The 26,398-nt window shown below is 51.1% G+C and overlaps 1 protein-coding gene across 1 annotated transcript; it reads right to left on the reverse strand.

Moving 5' to 3' along the window:
- Positions 1–218: 218 nt before the first annotated feature.
- Positions 219–25,836, reverse strand: GBA2 (glucosylceramidase beta 2). Its single transcript, XM_086480170.1, has 17 exons — positions 25,652–25,836; positions 14,389–14,480; positions 14,056–14,171; positions 13,728–13,946; positions 12,249–12,488; positions 11,766–11,868; positions 10,288–10,441; positions 9,879–10,004; positions 9,592–9,776; positions 9,140–9,244; positions 7,635–7,742; positions 7,112–7,263; positions 6,854–6,960; positions 6,558–6,700; positions 6,142–6,257; positions 532–723; positions 219–446 (listed from the first exon to the last, which is right to left on the reverse strand). Exons 1-17 carry the CDS (start codon positions 25,834–25,836, stop codon positions 219–221), a joined length of 2,571 nt encoding a protein of 856 aa, XP_086336296.1.
- Between the last annotated feature and the right edge of the window lie 562 nt (positions 25,837–26,398).

Genomic DNA, 26,398 nt, shown 5'->3' on the forward strand with positions numbered 1-26,398 from the left:
CTCCCCTCCAAGGAGACATCACCTGCACCTCTAGTCCCCTCTCATGCTCAGCATTGGTGGCTGGAAGCCCCCTGAGGTGAAGGGCATGTAGTGGAGGTAGGGAAGGAAAACAGCAATGTGAGTATTATCGAAAAGGGGGAGGGAAGGGTCCCTGCCCGCTAGCTGAGGCCCTCCCAGCCCCCCGGTGCACCCGCTGCCCTGCTCAGTGGCACCCAGGCTCAAGGGTGGATGGGCACCTGAAGGGGCTGGGCAGGTGCTGGTGCCCAGCCGCCTCTGCGCTCCAGGGCCAGCTGCATGCTCCAGATGCTAAGAGGCCGCATGTAAGCCAGCGAACGGTAGACTTTCTTCTCCCGATAGGCCTCCGGTGTCTGGAAAGCCATGCCCAGCCGCTCCCAAACCGTCCGGTAGCAGCCCTCTGCCGTATGAAAGCCTTCCTCCACCAGCCCCTGCAGCACAAGGAAGACGACCATCAGCACATTCACAGAGTGCAAGGAGATGGTACATGCCAAGGAGTGCAGCATCACTACTCACCTCCTGTATCATGGTGGCAGCCAAGGCGTAGACCACACCAATCCACACCTCGTTGGACTGCACGCTGGAGGTGTCAGGCACCCCGTCGGGTCTCATGCCATTCACCGCTCCCATGGTGCCACCAGCAAAGCTCATGACATTCTTCTCAAAGATGGTCTTGAGTGCACTGACAACATGACTCTTGGGGAAGACCTGTGTGGAGACAGAGGTTTTAGGCTCAGCACTCATGTGGACCCCTCAGGCTGGGTCTCTAGTGAGCAGGGTGAGAAAGAGGTTAACACTGCATGCTGGGTAAATAGCAACCTCAAGAAAATAACAGAAGGAAGTTAAAAATCCTCTTTCCCTGAAAAGAAGCAAAAAAAAAAAAAAAAAAAATAGAACAGTTGCTCAACAGAAGGAATGTTGAAATTTGTTCTACCTTCTTCCTGCAGAGTCTCATAGCTCATCCAACTAGTGTGTCTCCATAAACAGTCTCTCAACTTCAGTCACTGGCCAGACTTCCCACATCTCTTGGGAGTTTGCTTTCGGGATCTGGCCAACCACAACATCCTCGTCTCAGTTTATGGTCACCACTGCTTGTTTCTCAGCTTAATGACTATTTGAGGCCCAGACTTGCTCCTGGTAAGACTGCTGTACTGTTCTCTCAGCCCATCTGCACCAGCTACAAGAGGCATTGCAACATCTGCAGGAGATGGGACACTGGCCAGAGGTGGCAAAATGATGGTCTGGGATCAGTGAGGCTGGAGGTATCTTCCTGCTAAAGGGAATGATTATGGCAAGGCCAGTCTGATGACATCAGAATGTATCTTGCAGCTGCAAAGTGAATGTTGTGGATACCAGTAGGTTCATTTGGGTAAATGCTGGGAATTGTGGAAAAAAAAATAATTCATCTTCAGCTCAGGGGAAAACCAAAACCAGAGCTTAATTTTGATGATTTCAAAAGGACTTTAATCCTTCCAATTTTGTAATCAGGTGGTGATGGAAGACCTGGACCAAGGGCAGTCTGAGGTGGGAGAAGGGGCAGCCTGGGGATGAAGAGGTCAGACTGAGATGCACAGAATGCCTGATAGTTTTCAGTGTCTGGCAGGAGGGATCTGAAACTTCTACCCCAAGTGGAAGACTTGTGAAAGGTCAAAAGAGCTCGCTGGATAAACAGTGATTTCAGGAAATTATTAGGAGGAAGTAAAAACCCGCCCCCTCTGATAAGAAAAAAAAAAAAGTTGTTCAACAAACTAAGGCCATGAGCTTAAAACAGTTACGAGAACAGACTGACGTACCATGCTGAGTAAGCTCTTACCAAAAAAGAAAATAAAAGAAGCCCCACAAAGAAAGAAAAATACAACCAACCAACCAATCCCACCTGAGCATGAAAACACCTGCAGCCATACAAAAAGCAGTGGAGCAGCCACATAGCAAGGACTGTATTAAGATGAAAACCCTCTGCACACAGCTGACAGTAAATAAAGCTTTTGCACTGCCGTCATTATTGGCAGTAAAACCAGGAAGTGTGAGTGCAGCAGGAGTCACTGCCTCGGTGAGAAAAGCAAAGCTGAAGACTCGGTGATGTTGCAAGGGGAGGGAAAGACATAACAGGAATTTTGCAGAGTGACCCAAGAACATGAGCAATGTCACAGAGCAACCATGACATCTACTTGCAAGAAAGGGAACAGCCAGGCAGCTCCCAGCTTATCAGTGCAGCCCAGGGATTTGCCAGACCTTTCTTCCCAGCCTGGTGCCACCAGAGCCAGGGGAAGCAGGTGTGATGACACCAGGCAGGAGCTTGCCAAGGGCAGCCAGACAGTCCAACCAGACAGCTTTGGCAGACTTAAAGGCAAGGCAGCAGATCCCTTTTACCTCCTCTAAAGCCAAGCGTCCGACACAGTCATTTTGCCCAGTGTGGCTCTGGAGATAAGCTCAAGGGCTGTTAGGGAGCACGAGTCAGCAGAGGGGTGGTGTGAAAAAGCCGACTCTGGCAGAAGCTTTTGGGGCACATTTTCTTCAGGACTGGGGTCACAGGCTTTTCTTACTTGCTATTTCATTACTGACCTGGTCACGCAGCAGGAGTGCGTTAATGAGGTTATGAACAGGAGCGCTGCCAGCCAGGCAACGGATCAAAATGCATGGAAAAAGGCTCGACAGAACTTCTGTTCACCAATCCCATCTCCAATGAGGTCACAGCTCACCAGGCAGCAGAGAAGAGTGCCACCTTCAGCAACAAAAGTACAAGGCTATCGAAAGGTGAGTGAGATTTTTGGACTGCACCAGTTTACTGTATTCCCCTAAAAGGGGTGTTGGGGCAGTGTTCTAGTATTAATGAGGACCACAAGGCCTCCCATTGTCCTAGGGTGAAATCAGGGTACTCAGCTTGCTCCCTCAAATGCCTGTATATCAATGCACGCAGCATGGGGAATAAACAGGAGGAGTTAGAAATCTGTGTGCAGTCAAGGGGTTATGATCTGGTGGCAATTACAGAGACATGGTGGGACAGCTCCCATGTCCTTCTTAGGAAAGACAGGCCAACAAGGCGAGGTGGTGGAGTTGTTCTTCATGCGAGACAGCAACCAGAATGTATTGAATTCTGGCCAGGGGTCGGTGAGGAGTGAGTTGAGAGTTTGTGGGTGAGAATTAAGGGGCAGGCTAGCATGGGAGATACTGTTGTGGGTGTCTATTACAGGCCACCTGATCAGGATGAGGAAGTTGATGAGGCCTTCTACAGGCAGCTGACAGCAGCCTCACAATCACAGGCTCTGGTACTCATGGGGGATTTTAACTGCCCAGATATTTGCTGGAAGGCCTACACAGCTAGCCATTCAGAGTCCAGGGGGTTCCTCCAGTGCATAGATGATAACATCTTGATGCAAATGGTGGATGAGCCAACTAGGAGAGGAGCGCTGCTGGATCTTATACTCAGTAACAAGCAGGGTCTGGTTGAAGCAGTGAGGGCTGAAGGCAGCCTTGCCTGCAGTGATCATGAGATGGTGGAGTTCAGGATCTTGTGTGGTAGGAACAGAATGCCAAGCAGGACCACAACCTTGGACTTCAGCAGGGCCAACTTTGGCCTTTTCAAGCAATTGCTAGGGGAAATCCCATAGGGCGGGGTACTAGAAGGAAAAGGGGCCCAAGATAGATGGTTTATATTCAAGGACCACAGTTTTCAAGATCAGAGCACCCCAGCAGGTAGAAAATTAAGAAAGGGAGGCAGGAGACCCGCATGGTTAAACAGGGAACTGATGGGCAAACTCAAGTGGAAGAAAAGAGTCTATAGATCATGGAAGGAGGGGGTGGCCACTTGGGAGGACTATAAGACTGTTGTCAGAGGATGTAGGGAGGCAACTAGGAAAGCTAAGGCCTCCTTGGAGTTAAGCCTTGCAAGGGAGGTCAAGGACAACAAAAAGGGCTTCTTCAAATACATTGCAGACAAAGCTAACACCAGAGGCAATGTAGGCCCAATGTTGAATGAGGCGGGTGCCCCGGTGACAGAGGATACAAAGAGGGCAGAGCTACTGAATGCCTTCTTTGCCTCTGTCTATACTGCTGGAGACTGTCCTCAGGAGCCCCAGACCCCTGTGGCCCCAGAGGAAGTCAGGCTAAAGCAGGAGTTTGCCTTGGTTGATGAGGACTGGGTCAGCAGTCAGTTAAGCAATCTGGACATCCATAAATCCATGGGATGAACCCGCAGGTGCTGAGGGAGCTGGCAGAAGTCATTGCTAGACCACTCTCCATCACCTTTGGCAAGTCGTGGGGAACAGGAGAGGTGCCTGAGGACTGGAGGAAAGCAAATGTCACTCCAGTCTTCAAAAAGGGCAAGAAGGAGGACCCGAGCAACTAGACCGGTCAGCCTCACCTCCATGCCTGGAAAAGTGATGGAACAACTTATCCTGCGCTGTCTCTAGGCATATCAAGGAGAAGCAGGTCATTAGGAGCAGTCACCATGGCTTTACCAAGGGGAAGTCATGTTTGACCAACCTGATAAGCCTTTTATGAAGGCATAAGCAGGTCAATAGATGATGGTAGTGCAGTGCATGTGGTTTGTCTTGATTTCAGTAAAGCATTTGACATCATCTGAGGTGTCAACTGAGGAAGTGTGATCTGGGTGATCAGGTAGTGAGGTGGACTGTGAATTGGTTGAAGGAAAGAAGTCAGAGAGTTGTGGTCAGTGGGACAGAGTCTAGTTGAAGCCTGTGTCTAGTGGAGTCGCTCAGGGGTCAGTACTGGGACCAGTGCTATTCAATATATTCATCAATGACCACATCTGGATTATTGTGTCCAGTTCTGGGCCCCTCAGTTCAAGAAGGACGGAGAACTGCTTGAAAGAGTCCAGTGCAGAGCCACAAAGGTGATGAAGGGGGTGGAACATCTCCCTTCTGATGAAAGGCTGAGGGAGCTGGGTCTCTTCAGCTTGGGGGAGAGGAGACTGAGGGGTGACCTCATTAATGTTTAGAAATACGTAAGGATGAGTGTCAGGAGGATGGAGCCAGGCTCTTCTCAGTGATGGCCAACGATAGGACAAGGGGCAACGGGTGCAAGCTGGAGCATAGGACGTTCCATATTGACATAAGGAAAAACTTTTTCCCTGTGAGGGTGACAGAGAACTGGAACAGGCTGCCCAGAGAGGCTGTGGAGTCTCCTTCTCTGGAGACATTCAAAACCCGCCTGGACGCATTCCTGTGTGACCTACTCTAGGTGGTCCTGCTCTGGCAGGGGGGGTTGGACTAGGTGATCTCTCGAGGTCCCTTCCAACCCCTAACATTCTGTGATTCTGTATCACTGCACAAGGTCTGGGCCAGATCCTGCCTCGAGACCCAGGCACAGCCCAATCTCCACGCTCTAGGGACCCACACTGGGATAAATGCAGGAGGGTAGGACCAGGCACCCATTTCTGGTTAAATCTCACAGTGTTCAGCACAAGCTGCTCCCAGGAAGGGGCACCTAAAGCTCCCCTCTGATACCAGCAGACGGTGAAAGGGTCCATCACCCTCACACAGCCACGAGTCATTTGTTCATGCTGCCAGCCAAAGACTTTGCCTGTCCATCACCACCACAGAGAGCTTTGGTCTGACACCTGCCTATGCATCATAAATAATCCATACGACAGGTCTCCAGTTCCCAGGTATTGCACCACCAGCACCTGCCCTTACTGTCCCACCAGACAAGAGGAGTCTTCAGCCAATTCTTCTCTTGCAACTGAAAAGCAAGAGACTTTAGAGCCCCAAATAAGCCTTAGCTCCCTCGGATATACATTTAGGACTTTAAACTAGGCTGCAAGTAACACATGGAAAGTTTCATATACTTCTTCCTCCTGTTTTTAAACAAATAGCTCCTTGCCAAGAGCAAATCCCAGTAGGACCATCCTCCAGATGTGTCAGAGCTGAATGATTACACACCTCTGCTGCATGGCCTCTCCCAGAGCCGATTTTTGTTTAAGGCAGCTTACAGCGATGTGCATTCAACAACCTCCACCCAAGCATGCACTGCTCTGGGGGAGCAGGAGCTGGTGCCACCCACAACAGCCCCTAACAGGTAACCCACACCACGTGCCAGCCCTGTTGCTGGTCTCCTGCTGCAGGTCCTATGTCACCCCAACCCACACCAGGATGCTCCTTCTCTCACCTCAAACTCCCCTTGGTCCACGCCACAAGCCCCAAGAAACCACTGCCCAGCACACTGGTCTGACATGATGCTGCTGGAGGTATCACTCCCACTGCTGTCATAGTTGTAGTATTTTCCTGGAAAAGGCAGGAAACAGTTTAAAATAAATAGCTTAGGACCCCAGCTCATGTGTGCTGTCCTTACACTCCTGTGAGGTAGGAGCACAGCAGCTTTTTCCAGAAGGCTCTTTACTCCTTCTCCCAATCATACCCTTTCTGTTCCCTTCCTGCTACCTGCTCCTTCTGCTCCACTTGGAGGGGCACCACCTTCCCTCCTTCCCCCAGCCCCTGCAAGGCTCCATGACCCATGGAGGAGCCATCCCCTTCTAAAGGGATATGTGGGCAGCTGAGCGTGGTTACCCACAGGCAAGCACCCACCATTCCACAGCATCCTCTCAAATGCCTCCTTGCCCTTGCGCAGGATGTCCATGTATTTCTGCTGGATCTCAGCATCTCCGAGCACCTCTGCCATCTTGCACATCATGCAGACGGCTGCCAGCCACAGCCCACCGCAGTAGGCACTGCCAGAGACAAAGGAGAGAAGCATCAGCAATGTGGGATACTCCACAGGTTGCAGAGAGCTCCCGCAACAGATGGGGACCACAGTCCCAGCTCTGAGCTCCCTCCCCACCCCATGCTCCCCATTCCAACCCCTACCTGCCTCTCTTGCTTACCTGGCTCCATTTACCACCCACGCGTCGTACGTCTGGTCAGCAAAGCCACCGTTTTCAATGAGCCCATCATTATCCGTGTCAAACTTCAGCTCTGACTCCATCACAGCCTGCGGGAGAGGCAGGAGATGGTCAGGCAGCCCTTGCACCCTGGCAGCCCCTGGCTTTCTGCTTGGCAGCATCCGTCCTCTCAGGATGTCACACAGCTCCCAAGGGAAGCAGGGAAGGGGGATGCCCCATGGTCTGATCCCCTCCCAGTACCTGGCAGACTGGCCACATGTCCCGCAAGTACAGGGAGTCCTGCGTCAGGTAGTAGTCACGGTACACCTGCAGCACAAACTTCAGGTTGAGGTCCTTCCAGTCAGCTGTATCGTGCATCAGGTAGGCATTGACACGCTGCCACGGCTCATCATCTAAGCAAGGACAGAGCAGATGCAGCAGTGAAACAAGCAACAAACCTACCCTCTCCTACCCAGGAGCAAGGTCCCAAGGATGCTGTGATCAAACAGCGCTAAAATAATATGCTGCACCCTGTGCGATCTCTAGCAACAGCAGCCTTCGCACTACTGCTCAGCTTCCCTCCATCTCCCTTGTATAAGCTCCATGCAGTGTGGTCTTCATCACCACCCCAAAACACCCAAGCTTTTCACTCCCAGAAAACAAACAGCGTGTTCCATGCACCATACCCCTTTCCCACAGCCTGGGAGTTAACTACCCCAAAGAAGTTGTGTGAGCAGCCCTGCACCCCCTCTGCCTCCCCCGCAAGTCTGGCCAGACCCCTCACCTGGGTCCCCAATGTCATGCGGCACCACGTTCTTCAGCTTCACCTGGGCTGTCTGACCACACATCAAGTACTGCCGGGTCCGGACATCCTCATTCACCACTGTGACAGCTGGAGAGGACACAGAGCAAGCGACATTAGAAAGGCACCAGGCAGTGTGTCAGCAAGCTCCAAGCACAGGCAGGGCCACCGGCACCAGGGCGCCAGGCTGTCCTTTGGGGTCCAGCTGCAAGATCGCAGCCCTCTGCAAAGGGCTGCGGGGACACCAGGCTGCTTCCAGTATCCCCTCAGTAGGGAACATGCAACTGTCACCACCCCCTTAAGCAAGGTGGTAGCAGCACCCAGGGCTGGGTGGGAACGCCAGTGGGCTCAGCCCATCAAACGGCTGTGCTCCACCACTGGCTGGACCACCACCGAGCAGCCACCAAGCCCACACAAAGTATCAGGGCCGGCAAACAGCCCCATGCTTGTCCTCTGCAAGGGGCACGGAGACAACTGGTAAGACCAAGTGTGGAGAAATGTGAGGCTTGTAAGGTCATTATGCCATGGACAGAGCAAGGACGAGAGCTGAGAAACTTGCTCATCTGGCAAAAACCAGCAAAAGGATAAGAATGCTGGTATCTGCTTCTCCCTTCTATAAACCTTGACAGGGGAGATAACAGCTGAAAGACGGAGCCTTGCGGTGGCAAGACGGCTAAAGAGCGAGGGACAAAGCAGAAAAACAGTTTCAGCACAAAACTCTGAAGGCTATGATGCCCAGGAGTGAAACCTTTGCTTAATTATCTAGAAAATCAGTATTACAGCTAACACCCTTGCTTAATTCTAAACATATATGACTACGTCACTCAACTCTCTGCCTAAACCATGCTGTATGTAGCCTGTGGGAGGGGAAACAAAGAATTCGAGAATAAAAAGAGGAGAATAAGGGGTAAAAATTGGGAGAAAGGGACTGAAGATCTAGAAGAGACAGTCGACGGGCTGTGCTCCTCTTCCTCCACCCAAGACGGGGCCGCCTTCTTGGTAAGAACTGCGCCTTCGCCCCTGGTGAAGAATACCCGGGAAAACTCGGCCAGCATTGCTCTGGGGTATCAGCGCTACTGCAGTAAGTGCGTGTGTCAACGGCAATTCCGCACTTGGAACGTCTGTCGCCTCCATAAGTTCCCTGTATTTGCAGCTTTGCGGAACTGTGTCAGTGACACTCCCCAGGAGGGCTCTGACAGGCAAATGTCACATCCTTACTCGTAGTGTGACACCAGGGACTCCCTCAGGGCATGCAGAGCCAGCTGTGCATCCCCAGTGCAGCAAGAAGGCACTCCAGTGCTGGGCAGAGAGATGCTGAAAGGCAGCTACACTGGGGGTTTGCAAGTCCTGGACCCAGTAGAGGAACTGGAGGGGGATGCTGGCTCTACGTCACAGATTTCTATGGCAGATGCTGTCCCAAATCCTCCATGTCTTCCCTAGGTGAAGACATCAGCAGGAATCAAGCCACGGTCTCCTGGGCCACTCACCAATGTCATACTGCAGGCTAATCTGCAGCTTGGGCCACAGCATGACGAGAGCAAAGGAGGCGTAGAAGTGGACATCATAGGTATTGTACATCCGGTACTCTTGGCCTGGAAGGACAGGGGAGGCAGTGAGGGATGGGAGACTTGCCACAGGGAAGGGTAAGGAGGGGCAGGTCCTCCCTCCCACACAGCCCAGGAGGGTGGCCAATTCCCAGCACAGGTCGGGGCTCCTGTTAGAAGTGAGTTTTGCTCTCTATGCATAGCACCCAGGGGTCTGGAGAAGATCTTGTGACATATCCTACATGGCTTGGTTCCGCAAGGGGTGTTGCTGGGAACAGCACTGCTCCCTGCCTATAAGAGTGTGAAAAGCATCCCCACGGCAGGTTAAAACCACCTGGTGACAGCAACGGGGAAGGGTTGAGTTGGGAACCATCCATCACGTCCCTGCAAGTTACCTTCCAAATAAGCAAACCTTCCGTACTCCCGCAGGACAGGGAGGAGGTGGGAGAGGCCAGCCCCCGCCGGCCCCTGCAGGTCCTCGGCACAGCAGTCTGGAGGCACCTCCAGCCAGATGGTCCCCCCGTCTGTCATAAAGTACAGCTCATTGAAGAGGGCCGACTTGTACCAGGAAGGCAGCTGGCTGTGGGCAAGAGTGAAACTCAACCACAGCGTCCAAGGTGGTGATGTTCCTGCTCTGACCAGCCCCAGGAGGCCACTGGGAAGGTGTTCCCATCTACCCTACCTGTTCTCTAGGACGGGTTTCTGCCATGCTTCAATCTTCCTCTCCCACTCCTCATAGTGTGTCAGGGCATGGTGCGACAGGGCAGGAGCGGCATCGCCTCTGCTGCCAAAAAACCGTGTGTACCGCCTGCCAAGCAGGGGTTTGGTGAGTATGCCACGGGCTCAGGCTGGGAAGCCCACCCGGCCACAGGAGAGGAGCTGGACTACAGCAAACATCAGAACAACATGACTGCTAGTGCAGGGGCACTGAGGAGCAGGGGATGGGGAGTGGGTCTCCTCTGTGAGCTGGCAGGGCCACAGCCACAGGGAGTGGGTAGCACACGGCTCCCCAGGCTGTATTCAAGCCAGGAGACAGGGAGAAGGGGGCTTTGGGGACACGAGCCAAGCCCCACTGGAGACCACCCATCTACCTGAGGTGCAGCTTCTCCTTGGACCCAAAGTGAACACGGGGCATGTCCCAAGCCAGGGCCAGCTCCAGCATCCCGTGCCCCTGGGCAGGCACCCTGCAGGTGGCACACACCGCTGCTGCTGTCACTTCCCCCTTCTCTGTCGAGCTGCTTTGACCTGCCAGGGGGAGAAAAAAAAGAAAAAAAAAAAAAAAAGAAAGGTCTTCACAAGTGACCAAGGATGCCCTATAGTGGGGGGCACTGATGCTTCCACCCACTTTGAGGGGGATGAGACTAATTGGGCATGCCCCAGCCCCCTTGCTACCTGGAGGGTACGTTCCTAGGGTTTTAAGGGATGACATTACTGCACGTGAGTAACTGCTTTTTGCAACACGGGCAGAGGTGTTAAAAAGTAAGTCATCAAAGCAGAGGAAGAAATCAGGCAAGAAAAGCCACCAGGCACGAGTGGAAGGGACAGAGCATCCCATGACTTTGTAACTGCGATGCACTCAGAGACACTGAGACTTTCTAGTGACAGTCATCATTTCCAGCTTTTTGCAGGGTGCTTGAACTGTGCCCGTAGGCAGCTGGATAATTATATGCTGGTTCTGACATGTATACCAGGTAAACTCATCAAAGCAATAATTTTAACAGAAGCACAGATCTTGACTATGATAATGCCTGGCATGCATGAAGGAAAACCACATCCCAATAGCCTGTAGAACTCTGAGTGCATCTTGGCAGGAAACATAACTTTCCAGAAATATTTATGTAAATGCTTTATTTACGTAATTCAATCTTCAAGAAATCTTGCAAAGGCCCAGTGCCAGCATGACTCGCTTGTCAGCATCGTTCTTATTCAAAGGCTGGCAGAGACATTAAGGCAAACAATCATCTTTTATCACAATAAGAGGTTAGCAGCAAGGGCTGGGAGATGCCAGTATGCTTGAAGGCTTCTGCCAAGGGAGCAAGCAGACAACTGAGGATGGTGCAGAAGTATCAAGTGAATACCAGAGACCTTCACAGAACCAATGGAGTAACAAGAGGATTGCAAGCAACGGCAGCACCAAACCCCAAGGACTGCTAAACACTCGCTAGAGCAAACCTGATGGGACCCAGCTTGCAGACCTGGCAATGGCAACTCAGGGAAGGTGCCTGGGCATCACCCTGGCTACTCAGCAGAAATCTCAGGTCAGTGTGAAACCCTACACAGACTAACAAGATACTGCCATGTGCAATTAATATAGCCGAGAACAGCCCGGAAGTGGTGCAAACAGCTTTTGGAGAACCATGAGGACAGCATGACAAACAATAGGAAATTTGGATGCAGCCTAAGGGTGGGAAGAGCCACAGCATCACCAAGAGCCTCTTGTGATGGCACCGACGTGGCTCGAAGAAGGGAAACCCACCCCTGCTTGGGTGCCCTGTGCCCCATGACCAGCATGGCCACCCATTCCCCCTGCTCCCTCTCCACCCGTCCCACAGAGGATGGAGGGACTCACCAGTGGGGGAATCCAACCTGCCGTCTTGCAGGAGGTCCTGCCACACCTCTCTACCCAGTCCCATGGGATTGAATGCTGTGATGTGGGTGACTGCCGTGCCAGCCTGGGGAAGGGAAGAGCATAATCATGGGCTGGTACTTTTGAGAGGCAGATGCAGGCCCCCACCCCCCTGCACAACTCTGGGACTCCACACTGATGCCCCACATGCCGCCTAGCAATGCTAACTCCAAACTTACTCACCTGCTGTCCTGCAAGCTTCACCCATAGCTTCTCTCCTGGCATCCACCCCCAAAGAGCACACCCTCAGGGAAGCCATGTCCCCACTCCTGCTCCAGCAGTCAGGCAGCCACTGAGGATTGGTGCCAACCTCAGCCCATCGCACATCCGTCCTTTACCAGCTGCCTGGAAGGAGCCACCCACCCCATTCAGCAGGGCTGTACAACTTCCCCAGCAGAAGCCGCACCACCAGTGTCAGCCCTTTACCTTCTCCCGTGCGGAGATGGCAAGGGTGAAGGGGTTCACGTCTGTGCAGTGGTGCAGCAGGACTCCAGCAACCCGCTCGCCCTCCTTCTCGAAGGTGAAGGGCTCGTTCCAGTGCCCTCCACTCCTGTCCTCCTTCGTTCCCGTGCCATTCTGCAGGCTGAACATGATGGAGACGTCCACGTCCTCATCCCTCCCATTCTCCACCTCCCAGATGAACACTCCCACCGGCAGGCTGGAGTCCTGGCAGAGACAGACAACGCTGTGTATAGGGTTGGTGCTCCACAGTTAGCTGTCGGAGCATCCCTTCTCCTGCTGCTGGGGAGATCACACAGGACGCAGTGGGAGCAAGAGCACCAGGAGCAACTTTGTCTCAGTGCCAAGCTGGGGAGGAGCAGCAGGAGCAGAGGAATTTGGGGGGCAGGCAATAAAAAAATTCAGATCACAAGCCCTGCAATAGCAAACCCTACAGACGGAAAGCAGCGTTTAAGGCTCAGACGGGTGTCTCACCACCCACCTGCTCAAAAGGTTGATACAGGCTCACATGCTTCACTGGAGAGGAAGTGTCAGGCATGCAGGCAAGCGCAGCCTGCCGCCCTTGCCTGAGGCTGGGTGTGAGCAGAAGCAGCATGCAGGAGCAGCAAGGTATCCCTTGCTGCCATCCTGAGCTTCCGCATTGCTGTGGGGGTTCCTCCTGCCTGGGAGTATTGCTGAGCAAAGACATGTTGGAAATGTTGGGAAATCCCAGCTAATAAGCAGCTCTTCCCGTGGGGATGGCAGGTGAAAGCCAGCTAACACACTCAGGAACACCAAGCTGACAAACCACGCCACAAGTACAGGCTGAGGGTTTCCCAAAATGCTACCACCAGATCCTCCGGGCAGTAAGGCCACAACTCCAGATGTGCTATTCTGCATAGATTGGAGCTGGGACAGTCACAGGACAAAACCAAAGGCAGGGACAAGCAGTACAAAGAGTCAAAGCACAGGTCAGAGGGGAAAGGAGCAGCTGCCAAAGCTAAGCACAAGGAAAAAGCGATAACCCTTCCAGCACCAACACGGGGCAAAGCTTTCCAGCATTGCGCTGCTACCCACCTGGCAGCTGGCACTAGGGACAGGGTCTTAGGACAGAAGAGACCAGGCTAGGAATGAACATTAACAAGGTGGCAAGCCTGTTGTCTTCAGGCAATCCTGAGTTGGCCAGGAAGGACAAGGGTCTCCTCTACTGCAGCATCCCTGGACACACAGGCAATGCTCAGGGTCAAAAAATCACCAGCTCCAGGCCTCTGCTACCAACACAGGACACACTGAGCATCACACAGTACAGCCCTGTCTCTGCTGTGCCAATCCTTTCCCCCTCCCAGGCAGGTGGCTCTGCCACATCCCTGCTAACCTGCTCCATAAAAGCCATGCTGCCACAGTGCAGAGTGGCCCAGTGCTCCCATGGGACAGGCTGCAACCGGTGCGGACCCATCACCTCCTTACCTTATAGTCATGGGGGATGACAGGAGAGACCTGGCGGCAAGTAAGCACCACATTCTGCCCTGGGAGCTCGTAGACCATCCATGAACGGGGGTACAGGGCATGGTAGAAGGCGTAGTGGCCACAGTAGCCCCAGTTCCAGCCCTGCAGAGTGCTGGGTCTCTCCACAGACAAGACCTGCTGGTAAACAGTCTGTCCCTTGCACCGCAAGCACACTGTGAACTGGGGAGAAGAGCACACGGAGGGATGAGATGAGCCCAAGAACAGACGGCTCAACTGCCCAGGCTGGTGCAGTACTGCTCGCATCCCTCACAGACCCTGCCCCACCTACCTGGTCGGCAATGACTGTTTCGTAGTGATAAATCCCAGGGTTCAGCTGCCACCGGCAGAACTCGCCTCGCCAGCCACGGGTGATGGTGCCTCCCCCAATCCCGCCCAGCGGGCACCCTGGCAAAGACACCAGAAATTAGCACCTCTGTTCCTCCTCATGGTGGGGATCTGGCTCAAGGAGACCCCCTGCATCTCTGGGGGCCCCTCAGCATTGCCTGCACACCCGAAGCTCCTTGATCCACTCTCTCCTTCTAGCAACTTGACAGTCCCATGTAAATCTCTGCCCACCCAGCACATTGAGCATTGCACCACCATGCCCAAACTGGAGGCTGACCATAGATCTGCTGCAGAGGAACAGCTCGCAAAAGGTCAATGAAGGCAGATTTCTTCTCTATGCGGGTCTTCTTGTACCACCACCTGAAGTATCTGCAAGGGAAAGAGAGGTATGAAAGAAGACAAGAGCAGGCATCATGTCCCTTCAGTGTCACTGGGCAGGAGGTGACCATCACACATTGCAGCAGCCTTTCTTGTAGAGACAGTGATGTACAGCAAGTAATGACGATTTTTTTTTCCTTCTTTTTCTCTCTTTTTAGTAATGGAGTTTCTCCTTCCTTTTCTTTTCCAAGTCTGGCCCTGTTTTTTGGCTTTGTTTTTCACAAAATTCACGTAAGATCTGCACACCTTGTTTTTCACACCTTGTTTTTCACATGATCCAGGGCCTGGAGTTTTGTCTGATGGACCAAATGGTCTATCAGCAAGAGTTCCTTTCTCAATGCTCAGTCCCAGTCTCCAATTCCAGACTCCAGTCCTTTTTTCACAAGATTCAGAGCCTGGAGTTTTGTCCACTGGACCAGGTGGTCTATCACCAATGCATACCTTACTGGTGACTATTCCCCTGAATAGGAAGAAAACCAACAGACTGACAAAAGGCAAACATCCTACTCCAGAAAGTAGCACCAGATAGACTTGCTTGTTTGGAATGATATATGTGATCTAGACAAAACCAAATCAATCGGTAAAAACTGGTTTTGAGGAAAACGTCCTTGAAAATCTATAAGCTAACTAATTTAGTTTATATTTTTCATTTTAAGAATAGAGAACATAACAACAAATACCTCCTGAGCATGCGTAGTAATTACGTTATGTAACTCTAAGAGTATATAAATCGTATCTGGAAACAAGGAGGTGTGCTAGCTTTGTGGAATTTCCACCTAGCACCCTTTCCTGTGCAGACTTGAAAATAAAGAAGTATCTTGGCTCTGTGTGTATGACTGGCTTTGCACAGCAGGTACTGGACCCCACTTGAGGGACAACAGCTTTGACCCAGATGGGACCATGCTGACAGCCTTGCCCGGATTGTCTTGCCGTACCCGACGGGAAGAAGAACTGAGCGGACTCCAGCGCACACCGACCCGTTAATCAGGGATGCCACCAGCTCCCCTCCTGCAGTCGGGCGGTAAGTGACACAACAGTGCAATGCCACAACGAGATACTTCTCCAAGAACTGCAGTACTGGAGACATACACGTAGACAGGTGATTTTTCCTTTTCTTAAATTTGACATCTTCTCTCTGGTTCGCTCTGCATAAGGCGCCCCGCTAAAAGTTCACAGCGGCAGCTTCATACGCGCAGACACATAAGGAATGAGAAGCAGGGGGCTCTCTTTCCAATAGCTGAGCGTGTGAAGCCCTGGCTAAAAAGTTTTTTTGATCTGTACCTGAATTAGCACGCACACTGTTCTTACAGAATATAAAAGTTTAATTATGAAATCAGTTCAGGTAGTTCTACTGGTGCGTCACCGCATGCTCCTTTAGGATGCATTCTGAAAAACTGGAATAAAATTGGTGGGGATCCCCTAACTAAAGAAAGGCTGCTAAAGGATTGCTGACAGTGGCGGCCGACATATGAATTGTATGAGGGGGAAAAAATGGATCTTTGAATAATACAATATTGCAATTAATGTTATTTTGTTGTAGAAAGGATAAGTGGGAAGAAGTGCCATATGTTGACCTTTTCTTTGACTTAAGAAATGATTATGAGACTCAGCAAAAATATAAGTTGTTTGGGAATGATGCAAGTGGACTTTATGTACTGGCTGAAAGTACAAAAAAGTGAAAACTGGGAGTTGCACCGCTTGTTTTGAGAGGAAAAAATGTGTTAAGGTGGCAGATGAACCTAAGGATGTACAAATGTTAGTTCTGCCAAGGAAAAAGGAAAAGAGGGTTAGGGATGACGAGGATAATGAGGAATCTCATACAGAGAACAGTGAAAATAGTAGTTTTAGCCCCATTTCTGGAAGAATAAGGGGACAACGGCCCCTTATACAGGCTCCCTTAAGACAAGCAATGGGGGTAGAGGGACCAGTATTTGTGCATGTACCTTTTACTACTTCTGATTTGCTAAACTGGAAACATTCTGTGGGGCCTTACAAGGAGAATGTGGAGCAAATGCATCAGTTATGAGAAATTATGATGTCAACACATAACCCGAACTGGGGGGGGGGGATATACAAACTATGCTAAATACTTTCTTTACAGCTTTCTTACAGCTTATTCTTCCAGAAATGGGGCTAAAACTACTATTTTCACTGTTCTCTGCAGGAGATTCCTTATTATCCTCATCATCCCTAACCCTCTTTTCCTTTTATAGCTGAGGAGAGGCACTTGGTGCTTGAAAAGGCTAGGGAAGGGGAAAGGAGACACATAACTGATGTTATCTCACTGTTTTTGCCTAGAACCGATCCTGAATGGGACCCAAATCAGAGCACAGAAAAAGTACTGCTTAAAGAATACCAATACTTGGTTCTGTATGGAGTCTGGCACGTAGTGCCAAAACCTAAAAATATGTCTAAACTTTACGAAGTTAGTCAGGAAGCTGGTGAAAGTCCACCAGCATTTGATGAACACTTGTGTGAAACTGCACGGCGATGGACTGACTTAGATCCCAATGGGGAGGCAAACAAGAAAGCGTTTAATATGCTGTTGATAGGGCAATCAGCTCCGGATACAAGAAAAAAGCTACAAAAGTGGATGGTGTCAGGGGAATGTCTGCATCTCGACTGAAATTGCTTATAAAGTATATAAGAGTAGGGAGGGGGCAGAGAAAAGGGAAAAACATAAGGGAATGAAACTGCAAGCTTCACTGATTGCTGCTGCAATCTCTGGGACTTTTGTGAGAGGTGACAGAGGAGCAGGAAGAGACTTCGGGAGAAACAGGATAAATGAAGCCAGGAGGGGTACAGGAGCAGATTTGCCCATTCGCTCTCCTCTAGGTACAAATCAGAGTGCTTATTGTAGAAAGGAGGGGCATTGGAAGAGAGAATGTCCCTTTAGGAAATAAAAAAAAAAAAAAAAAAAAAAAGAAGCAGTCCCAACAGCAGATTTGGTTATGGTAGGAACATCAGATACTGAATGAAGGGGACAGGGGGAAAGTATTAAAATTTCCCTCAACTGATCCCCTGGTTCCAATAAAGCTGGGGAATAAAACTATAGATTTTCTGGCAGATAGTGGAACAACTTATTCAGTTGTAACTAGCTGTAGAGGACCTACAACTAAAACTTATATGCCAATCGTTGGTATTACAGGAAGCCAGGCTTACATGCCTTATTTGAAACCTATAGAACGCACAATAGAAACACCACATTAACTTACAAATTCCTGTATGTACCAGAGTGCCCCGTTCCCTTGTTGGGACGAGATTTGTTATGTAAATTGAATGCCCAGCCAACTTTTTCTGACAAGTCTATTCAGTTATATGTAGAGACAGCTTGGAAAGCTCAGTTGTATCTACTGACTGAAAAGAAACAAGAGACCAGGATTCATGAAGAAATCCTGAATGCTGTAATACATCTGGTATGGGCCTCCAAGAAACCTGGGCAAGCAAAGAATGCTACTCCAGTAAAGGCTGAATTAAAATCAGGAGCTGAAACAGTAAGAAACAAACAATATCCTACGAAATTAGAAGCCAGAATGGGCCCAGAACTGTTGATTAATACTTCTGTGCAGTATGAACTGTCGCGTGAGTGTCAATCAGAATACAATACCCCTATCTTACTGGTTAAGAAGCCCCACTCCCAGGAGTATAGGCTGGTGTATGACTTAACAGAAATAAGATCACTGTTGATGTACACTCTGTGAGACCTAATCCTTACACTTTGTGGTCAACCATCCCTGAGAATGATTATTTTACAATTTTAGACCTTAAAGATGCATTCTTTTGTATCCCTCTGGAGGAAGAAAGGCAGGGGATATTCGTGTTTGAATGGGAAAGTCCTGCCACAGGAAGGAAAACACAACTTCGCTGGACTGTGCTGCCACAAGGCTTCAAGAATAGCCCAATGTTGTTTGGTAACGTACTTGCCAGAGAATTAGAAGAATGGCAAGGTAAGAATCCTTTTGTTACCTTGCTACAGTACGTTGATGATATTCTAATTGAAACACAGACTGAAACAGGGTGTAAATTTGCAATGATAATTTTACTAAATTTTCTGGGACTGGCCGGATATCGAGTATCTCAAAAGAAAATATAGGTGATGCAAACCACCACAACTCACTTGCGTTTCAGAATTTCCTGAGAGAAAAGAGAATTAGGGGCTGAAACAAAAGAAGCTATTTGTCGAATAGCTCCCCCAATCCAAAAAGGAACTTGGAGAGTTTCTGGGAATGGCTGGATGGTGCAGGTTATGGATACCTAACTTCAGCCCGAGAGCCAAACCCTTATATGAGGCCCTCAGGGGACCTGGAGAAACTTTGGAACGGACACCAGAGTGTCAGAAAGGATTTGATTCACAGAGAAGCAGATCAGAATCACACAGGATGTTAGAGGCTGGAAGGGACCTCGAAAGATCATCTAGTCCAACCCCAAATCCATTAAGACTGAACTGATGAGAGCACCTGCTTTGGGTTTACCAGACTTAAGTAAACTTAACTTTTGTGTTATATGTGCACGAGAGACAACACATAGCACTGAGAGTCCCGACCCAAATGCTGGGAGATTGGAAAAGACCAGTAGCTTACTTCTCCAAACAGCCTATCACAGTTTTTGTACCACATGCAGTAATCACCGTGCTTGAACAAAAAGGACATTATTGGATCTCTCCTAGCAGGTTAGCCCAGTATCAGGCGATATTGATTGAACACAATGATGTCACTCTGAAAATGTCTTTAACTCTGGATCCAGCTACTTTAATACCTATAGATGAAAAAGAAAAACTGGAGCATGACTGCCTGCAGGTCATGGATAGGTATATTCTAGTTGATCTGACTTCAAAGATTGATTAGTCGATCCAGAAATTGAACTTTTTACAGGTGGAAGCAGTTTTATGGTGACCAGAGACTGAAGAGCCAGAGATGCTGTGGTGACACTTCAAGAGGAAGCTGATGCACGAGCTTTGCCATCAAACACTTCTCCTCAAAAGGCTGAGATTATTGCCTTAATTTGTGCTTTACAATTGTCAAAGGATAAGAAGGTAAATATCTATACAGACTCTAAATATGCATTTGGAGTAGTACATGTGCATGGAGCAATTTGGAAGGAACGTGGACTTTTATCATCTCAAGGCAATCCTATTAAATATGGGCAAGAACTCTCGAGATTACTACAAGCTGTTTTGGAGCCAAAAGAGGTCGCAGTTACACACTGTAAAGCTCATCAGAAAGGTCAAACCGAAATTGTAAGAGGAAACAAAAGTGGATCAGGCAGCCAAACAAGCAGCAGCAGAAGTGTTATTGACTGGAGCACTATTTCCACCAAGTAAAGTTCTATGGACACCCTCACAGTGTTCCAAGGAAGAGGACCAATTTGCTAAACACCTAGAATGTACTAAGTCAAAGGATGGCTGGTGGATGACTAAAGATGAATAATTATTGATTACTACTCCAACGGTAAGAGAAATATTAAAGAAGCCTCATGATGAATCTCACATGGGAGCAGATGCTTTGGTTGCCAGTGTACAAAGGTATACCATAGGCCCAAAATTACAGAAAACAGCTGATATTATAGCTCAGCAATTCCAGCAATGTTGCAGAAACAATCCAAAAATAGAAAGAAAACCTCCTTCAGGAGAAGTTAAGTGAGGGCGATAGCCAGGAAAATATTGGCAAATTGATTCTTCTGAGTTACTGTGATGTAACCGGTACAGACACCTTTTAGTTTTAATAGATACTTCTTCCGGATGGCCTGAGGCATTCCCTTGTAATACCAACAAGTCAAGGGAAGTGATTAAAGTCTTGCTAAAGGAAATCATTCCAAGGTTTGGGATTCCTGAAGGAATATCCTCAAATCAGGGACCACATTTTACAGCTGAGATAGTACAAGGAGTAGTTAAATTTTTTACAGATAAAATGGGATTTACATACTTCTTGGAGACCTCAATCAAGTGGGAAGGTTGAAAGAATGAATCAAACTTTAAAATGACAGCTATCAAAATTATGCCAGGAAACTCAAGTGAAGTGGGTAGATGTTCTACCTATAGCTTCAGCAATGATTAGAATCACTCCAAGGGTATGAGAGAGAGTTAGTCCTTTTGAAATCTTACACGGTAAACCATATTCTATCAATGAATTAACCAGGAAAGAAAGACAAATGCATGAATCTGGAAAGGAAATGTTAACTATTTACTGTCTTTAGGGCAGACTTTATCTTCCCTTCATAGGTACCTGAATGAACGAATGGCAGTACCTCTGGATACTCCAGTACATGAAGTCCAGCCAGGTGACAAAGTTTACATATGAACCTGGAAAGAAACGATTGAAAGAAAAGTGGAAAGGACTCTATTTAGTACTACTCACCACCTACACTGCAGTGAAAGTAAGAGGAATCAACTTCTGGATTCATTATACACAGGTAAAAAAAGGCACCCAATCAGGGTCAAAGAAATTGGACTTCCACACTGACTGAGGACCTTAAGCTCCAGCTGACTCAAGATCCTGGGAAAAAGTTGTTATAAATTGGTTTTGATAAGATAAATGTTATAAGTGTAATGTCAATCTGGTTTATAATCACAGTCTGTAGAGGAAATTTGATTTTGCACCTTACCCAATCAATTGGGAGAATCCACAACACCAGCAGTATAACTGCTTGCCCACCATTGCCTAAATCTGCAGCTAAACCAAGAGAATGTGGATTATTAACTCTTGATTTAAATGCCTCTTTCCCAGGCCATGCTAGGAGAAAGTAATGCAACATTGTATTTGACAGAAAACAAAAAATTTAACATAGTGTCAGGACTAAGATATTGGTCAAAATTATGGAAAATAACCAACCCCAACCTTACAAGTTGGTGTATTCAGGCTAGAGACACTGATAATCGGACAACAATACTGGAAACTAGTTTGGCCTCCAAATCTGGACCAAACAAATGGAATGATCCTAAAGGGAACTGTCATATATATCCATGGGGCATGACAGTCCCCAAAAGTTGAAAAAAAAAAAAAAAGGCGAGTGGGAATATATGCAAATGACACCTTGGTGTATTACTTGGAATGCAACTATTAAGAAACACCCTAGATGGAATTGTAGCTTGGACCTATAACTGCTGCATGTCAAGTAAGTCCATTGAAATTCAAAGAACAGGCCCAGTGGCCAAAGCATTAAAATTGGGTTGCAGGTGTTTACATCAGGCTAGCTCCTTCTAGATACATGGACTGGTCAAACAGAAAAGTTCCATTCAGTTGATCATAACCAGGATACTATCCCATCTATGGGTCATACTGTTTGGGTCAACAGTGATGGAACTTGGACCACTCAGTTACCCTGCCATCCATCTGCAGCATGTATCAGTCATCAGACGCCGAGCAGGCAGAGCTCAGGCAGCTCAGGGCTGCCTGCAAGTGCACAGCATGAAAACAGGGTGCTCCAACATGCAAGAGCAGGGCTCCCAGCTCGTACAGGGGCAGGAGACTTTCCCAGATGCCCATGGAGTAGTGGGAATGCACAGAAGGACCACCACCTCCTCTGTGCCTGATTGGTCATGTCCTGCTAAGGAAGGTCTGGAAGCAGAGGCACAAGCCCAGAGAAGTCATACGCTGCTCCAGGGACATGAGCCTTGCTCTTCCACATCCACGTTGTCACACACAGCCCTGCCACATCTTAGTGCCACATCCCTAGGGGGCAGATGGCACAGGGCAGCCTTGCCCTGGAGGAGGTGATGCTTGCTGGCAGGATCCCAGGGACTTACCTCCACTCACACACGAGCTGTGCAGCCAGGCAGTGCCCATCAGATAATTTCTCACCCAAAGGCCTGGGAATCAAGAGACACTCAACCAGGGGCACACCTGCACCTGGGTGTGCCAGCACCACTCCAGGCAAGAGGAGCAGGGCTGGGCTCCAAGTCGGCACTTGTAAAGGACTGGCTTTTGCTAATGAACCGCCCCAAGTTAAATCTTCCACATGGAGACAATTAGCATACGGAAACCAGCTACCAAACCAGCAGAAACTGCTGAACTTTCCACAGCAAACAGACAGGCAAGACCCAACCAGTGGCTCCACAACCAGGTGGGTGGCAGAGGCACAGGAGCCTCTGCAGTGGGGAACACCCGTGAGCTACCTGCAGGCACCAATGCTGTACTGCTGAAAGGAGAGAGCCACCCACAGCCTGTCCCGCTCTGAAAGCTCACAGGATGCAGAGCCCAGGCAATGGGTGAGCACTAATCCCCTGGGACATGCAGCCCCAGGAGCAAGGGGAAGAGGCTCTTTGATAACACCCCATGCTCCTACACATTCCTCCCCCAAAAAAAACAACCCACACTTACCTTTTTGGCTATATGGTCACTGGACATCTACCTTTATTCACCAACACCTAAGGTCACCAAATCCCTCTGGGTGACCTTTTCCAGGCTGCAGCCTCACAGGACCTGACTGCAGCCTGCTCTCCATTCCTACACACTCACCTTCACATTTGGCTAAGGGCATTTTGCCTGCCGAAGTCCAGGTCACCACAAGAACCAGCCTGCCCTGCATGACCGCCCTGAATCAGAGCCTGCTGCTATCTCTGAGCTACATCTGCTGCAACTGCTCTTCTTCCAGCTGAGACAGACCCAGCTTTATGCTGCCAAGGCGAGGTTTTGGCAGCGTGCTTTTTCTCTCAAGGAAATTATTACTTTTTTTTTAACCGAGCATCAGGGAACCAATCCAGCTGCTTCCCCAGCAGGTTTCTGGTGATGGGAAATAAGATGCCCAGGCAGAGCAGCTATGGCAAGGCACAGTGGGGCATCCTGGCTCCTTGGAAAGGAGGTGATGGATGGATTTCAAAAAGCAGTTTTTCCAGGAGCACAGAGCAGGAGAGGTTTGGGATTTACAGTCAGCCACTGCCCAAGCTGTTTTGCCACCTCAATAGCAAACTCTTCCCCTGTTAGGTTCTCCCAAAATCACGCAAGCCAAGAGGAGAGAGGTGGTTGGTGCCCAATTGCTGCCTATTAACAGCTCTGCCACGGCTGCAGAATAACCAGGAGAAAGTCTTCGGGTTATGCAGCACCAAAAGCCCTGCCAGGGCCGGAAGGCATTTCTTTCCCTACAAATTGGCAGTGGAATTAAAACCTGCCTGGACATCACCCAGGTGTTCCAGATCCGTGCCATGACCCCCTCCCAGGGCACACCAGCCACCTCTACGGAAATCTGCCTGCACCTCCCCTCCTGCCCTGCCAGCCCCAGCACCCACCACAGCCAAAATGTTCACCCAACCTTTTTTTTTTTTTTTTCCCCCAGATTTGCAGCTGTGGGTGGAGTCCCCAAAGGGGCTACCCCGATGAGCCCCGCTTAACAAAAATCCCACCCCAGGGCTGTCAACACCCCCGGCCATGCCACCTGCAGCAGACGCTGGTGCTGCAGGAGGGGACACCCATCAGCCAGAGGTTTAACGAAACACAGCAGACACCACATCAACCCAGGGTGAGGGGCCCCCTTCCTCAGACGAAAACACACTGCAACCCCGTGGCACGCCCAGCCATCTCAGGAGGTACAAGCACCTGCACCAGGTGACTTCGCACTTGACGTACAACAGATTTTGAGAGCACCCCCGGCACGGGTGCCCCCCAAGAGAGGGGTGCTGCTCATCAAGGGTCATTTGGGAGAGGGCACACCAGCCTGCAGGGTTCCAGAGGCTCAGATTCAGGCACCATGCCGCAAGACTGAGCTCCAGGCTCCTCTTGCAGCACCAGCACCCAGGTTTCCATCAGCTGGCTGCCTCTGCTGGGCAAATGCACGGGCGCCTACCAGTGCCAGGAGCACGCAGCCTCCCACACATCCTTGCATCCCTGCATTAGCTGCCCTTTGCCAGCCAACACCGCTGCCCTCGGGTTTCAAATCAAACCCACGCAGGTACTTCTCACCACCCTCTCCTCCACTCTCTAGGCTGGGCTCTCCTTGCGAGGACGTTTTGCCCTGCACAAGTACTTTGAGATGACAAACAAATCGCCTCCTGAATTTGTGCAGGGGGACGATGCAGTAGTTTGACTATTAGCTTCTTGCTTCTGAACCTTAAAACCCTTTTCTAGGACTGACACAAGCCATTTCCATCCTGAGACCCCAATAAGAACAGGCCAGGATTGGCCTCCCCAAGCTAGCACAGAGGTGATCACCTCTCCTCTCCACTCACCCCACCAGAACTTCAGGCTTTCCCATGTGCTCCACTCATTCCCAGTCTGCCATGGCGGCTTTTCCAGCAGCCTTTCATCTCCCATGCCCAGCCCATGCTTTCTCTTCCCCGATGCCCAGGCTCACACTGGTGTGTCTCAGGTCGGACCGGCATGCCGTGCACCCCGAAGCTGTCTACTATCTGCCCCTTCATCAGGCTTGGCAGGAATCAGCTTTGCAAGCAGCCACCTCCAAGGACATGGAGATCAGAAAATGGAGGCAGGAGACATAAAGCAAGGACAAGGAAATAAATGACGCTGTCATCGGTTTCAGCGTTCAGCCTGATGGGTACACAAACACCACCAGCACCCAGGCAGCAGTTCCAAAGGTTAAAATAACACTGTCTTGCACGCGCGTTTTACCTGGTTACCTCCAGCTTACCCTAATGGAAAGCCAGGAGAAGCCCTCATCCCCAAACCTGCTACCACGCACGGCATTTCAAAATCCTCCCAATTAACCTCCAGTTTAATCGCCATCTGCCGAAAGGGGCCGAGCACCTGACACCAGCCAGGGAAGATGCGGCGGTGATGGGCACCAGCAGCAAGTCTCGGGGGTGGGAGATAGGAGTCTTCCTCCCCTCTCACCCCTAGAAGTGACGCCCCAAGCCCTACCGGCTCGGGAGCCCGAGCGTTGGGTGCCATCCCCTAACCCAGCTCAAGCCAGCCTGCACCAGTGCTCCCAGTACCAGCGCCAGGCAGGCAGGCGGGTGGGTGCCGGCATTTCGGGGCGGGAGGAGAACGGCTCTCTCCAGCCCGGGGCCTTCCGTCATCCACCGTACCCTGCCCTCCGCGCACCGGGGCACCGCTTGGTGCCTCCCGGGGGCGAGCCGCCCGCAGCACCGAGGGGCTCGGCTGCGGCGCAGCATCCCCACGCTCTACCCCCGGGACACCCCCTGTCCCTTTCCCCCCTGCGCGGTGCTCCCGGTCCCCGCTTTTCCCCCCATCCCCACCCCTTCCCCGGCCCCGTACCGCAAGCCGAGGCCGATGTGCCGCAGGACGTCGCGGAGCGGCACGTCGGCGGCGCCGTAGGGCTGCCGCGGCTCCTCGAAGCGGTGGGCCAGGCAGACGCGCCAGCCGGCCGCCGCCACGCCGCGGCCCCGCGCCGCCCCCTCGTACCGCCGCACCAGTGGCCCCTCCGCCGCCGCCGCCGCCATCGCCACCCCCCGTCCTGCGCGCGCCCTCTTCACCGCGCGCGCCGCCACGCCCCGCCCCGCCCGCGCCCCCGGGGCACGGCGCCCCCCCACCGCCCCCCCACCGTGCGCCGCCAAGCGCGTCTGGAAACCCGGTCCCGCCCCGCCGCCGGCGCGACCTGCGGTCCCGGGGGCGCCCGACCGAGGGCTGCCGAGCGGCGCCCGAGAGTTCCCGAACGACGTCCGAGCAGATCCCGAGAGTTCCCGAGAGAATCCCGAGCGTTGCCGAGCGGGCCCCGAGCGCTGTCGAGCGAGCCCCGAACGCTGCCTAGAGAGCCCCGAAAGCTGCCTGAGCGTTGCCGAGCACTGCCCGAGCGCTGCCGAGCGGGCCCCGAGCACTGCCCGAGCGCTGCCGAGCGGGCCCCGAGCACTGCCCGAGCGCTGCCAAGCGGGCCCCGAGCGCTGCCGAGCGCTGCCGAGCGCTGCCCGAGCGTTGCCGTGCGCTGTCCGAGCGCTGCCGAGTGGGCCTCGAGCGCTGCCTGAGCGTTGCCGAGCGCTGCCCGAGCGTTGCCGAGCGGCCCCGAGC

Source organism: Leptosomus discolor, chromosome Z (assembly GCF_034619465.1).
Source record: "Leptosomus discolor isolate bLepDis1 chromosome Z, bLepDis1.hap2, whole genome shotgun sequence".
In the NCBI taxonomy this organism is placed as follows: domain Eukaryota; kingdom Metazoa; phylum Chordata; class Aves; order Leptosomiformes; family Leptosomidae; genus Leptosomus; species Leptosomus discolor.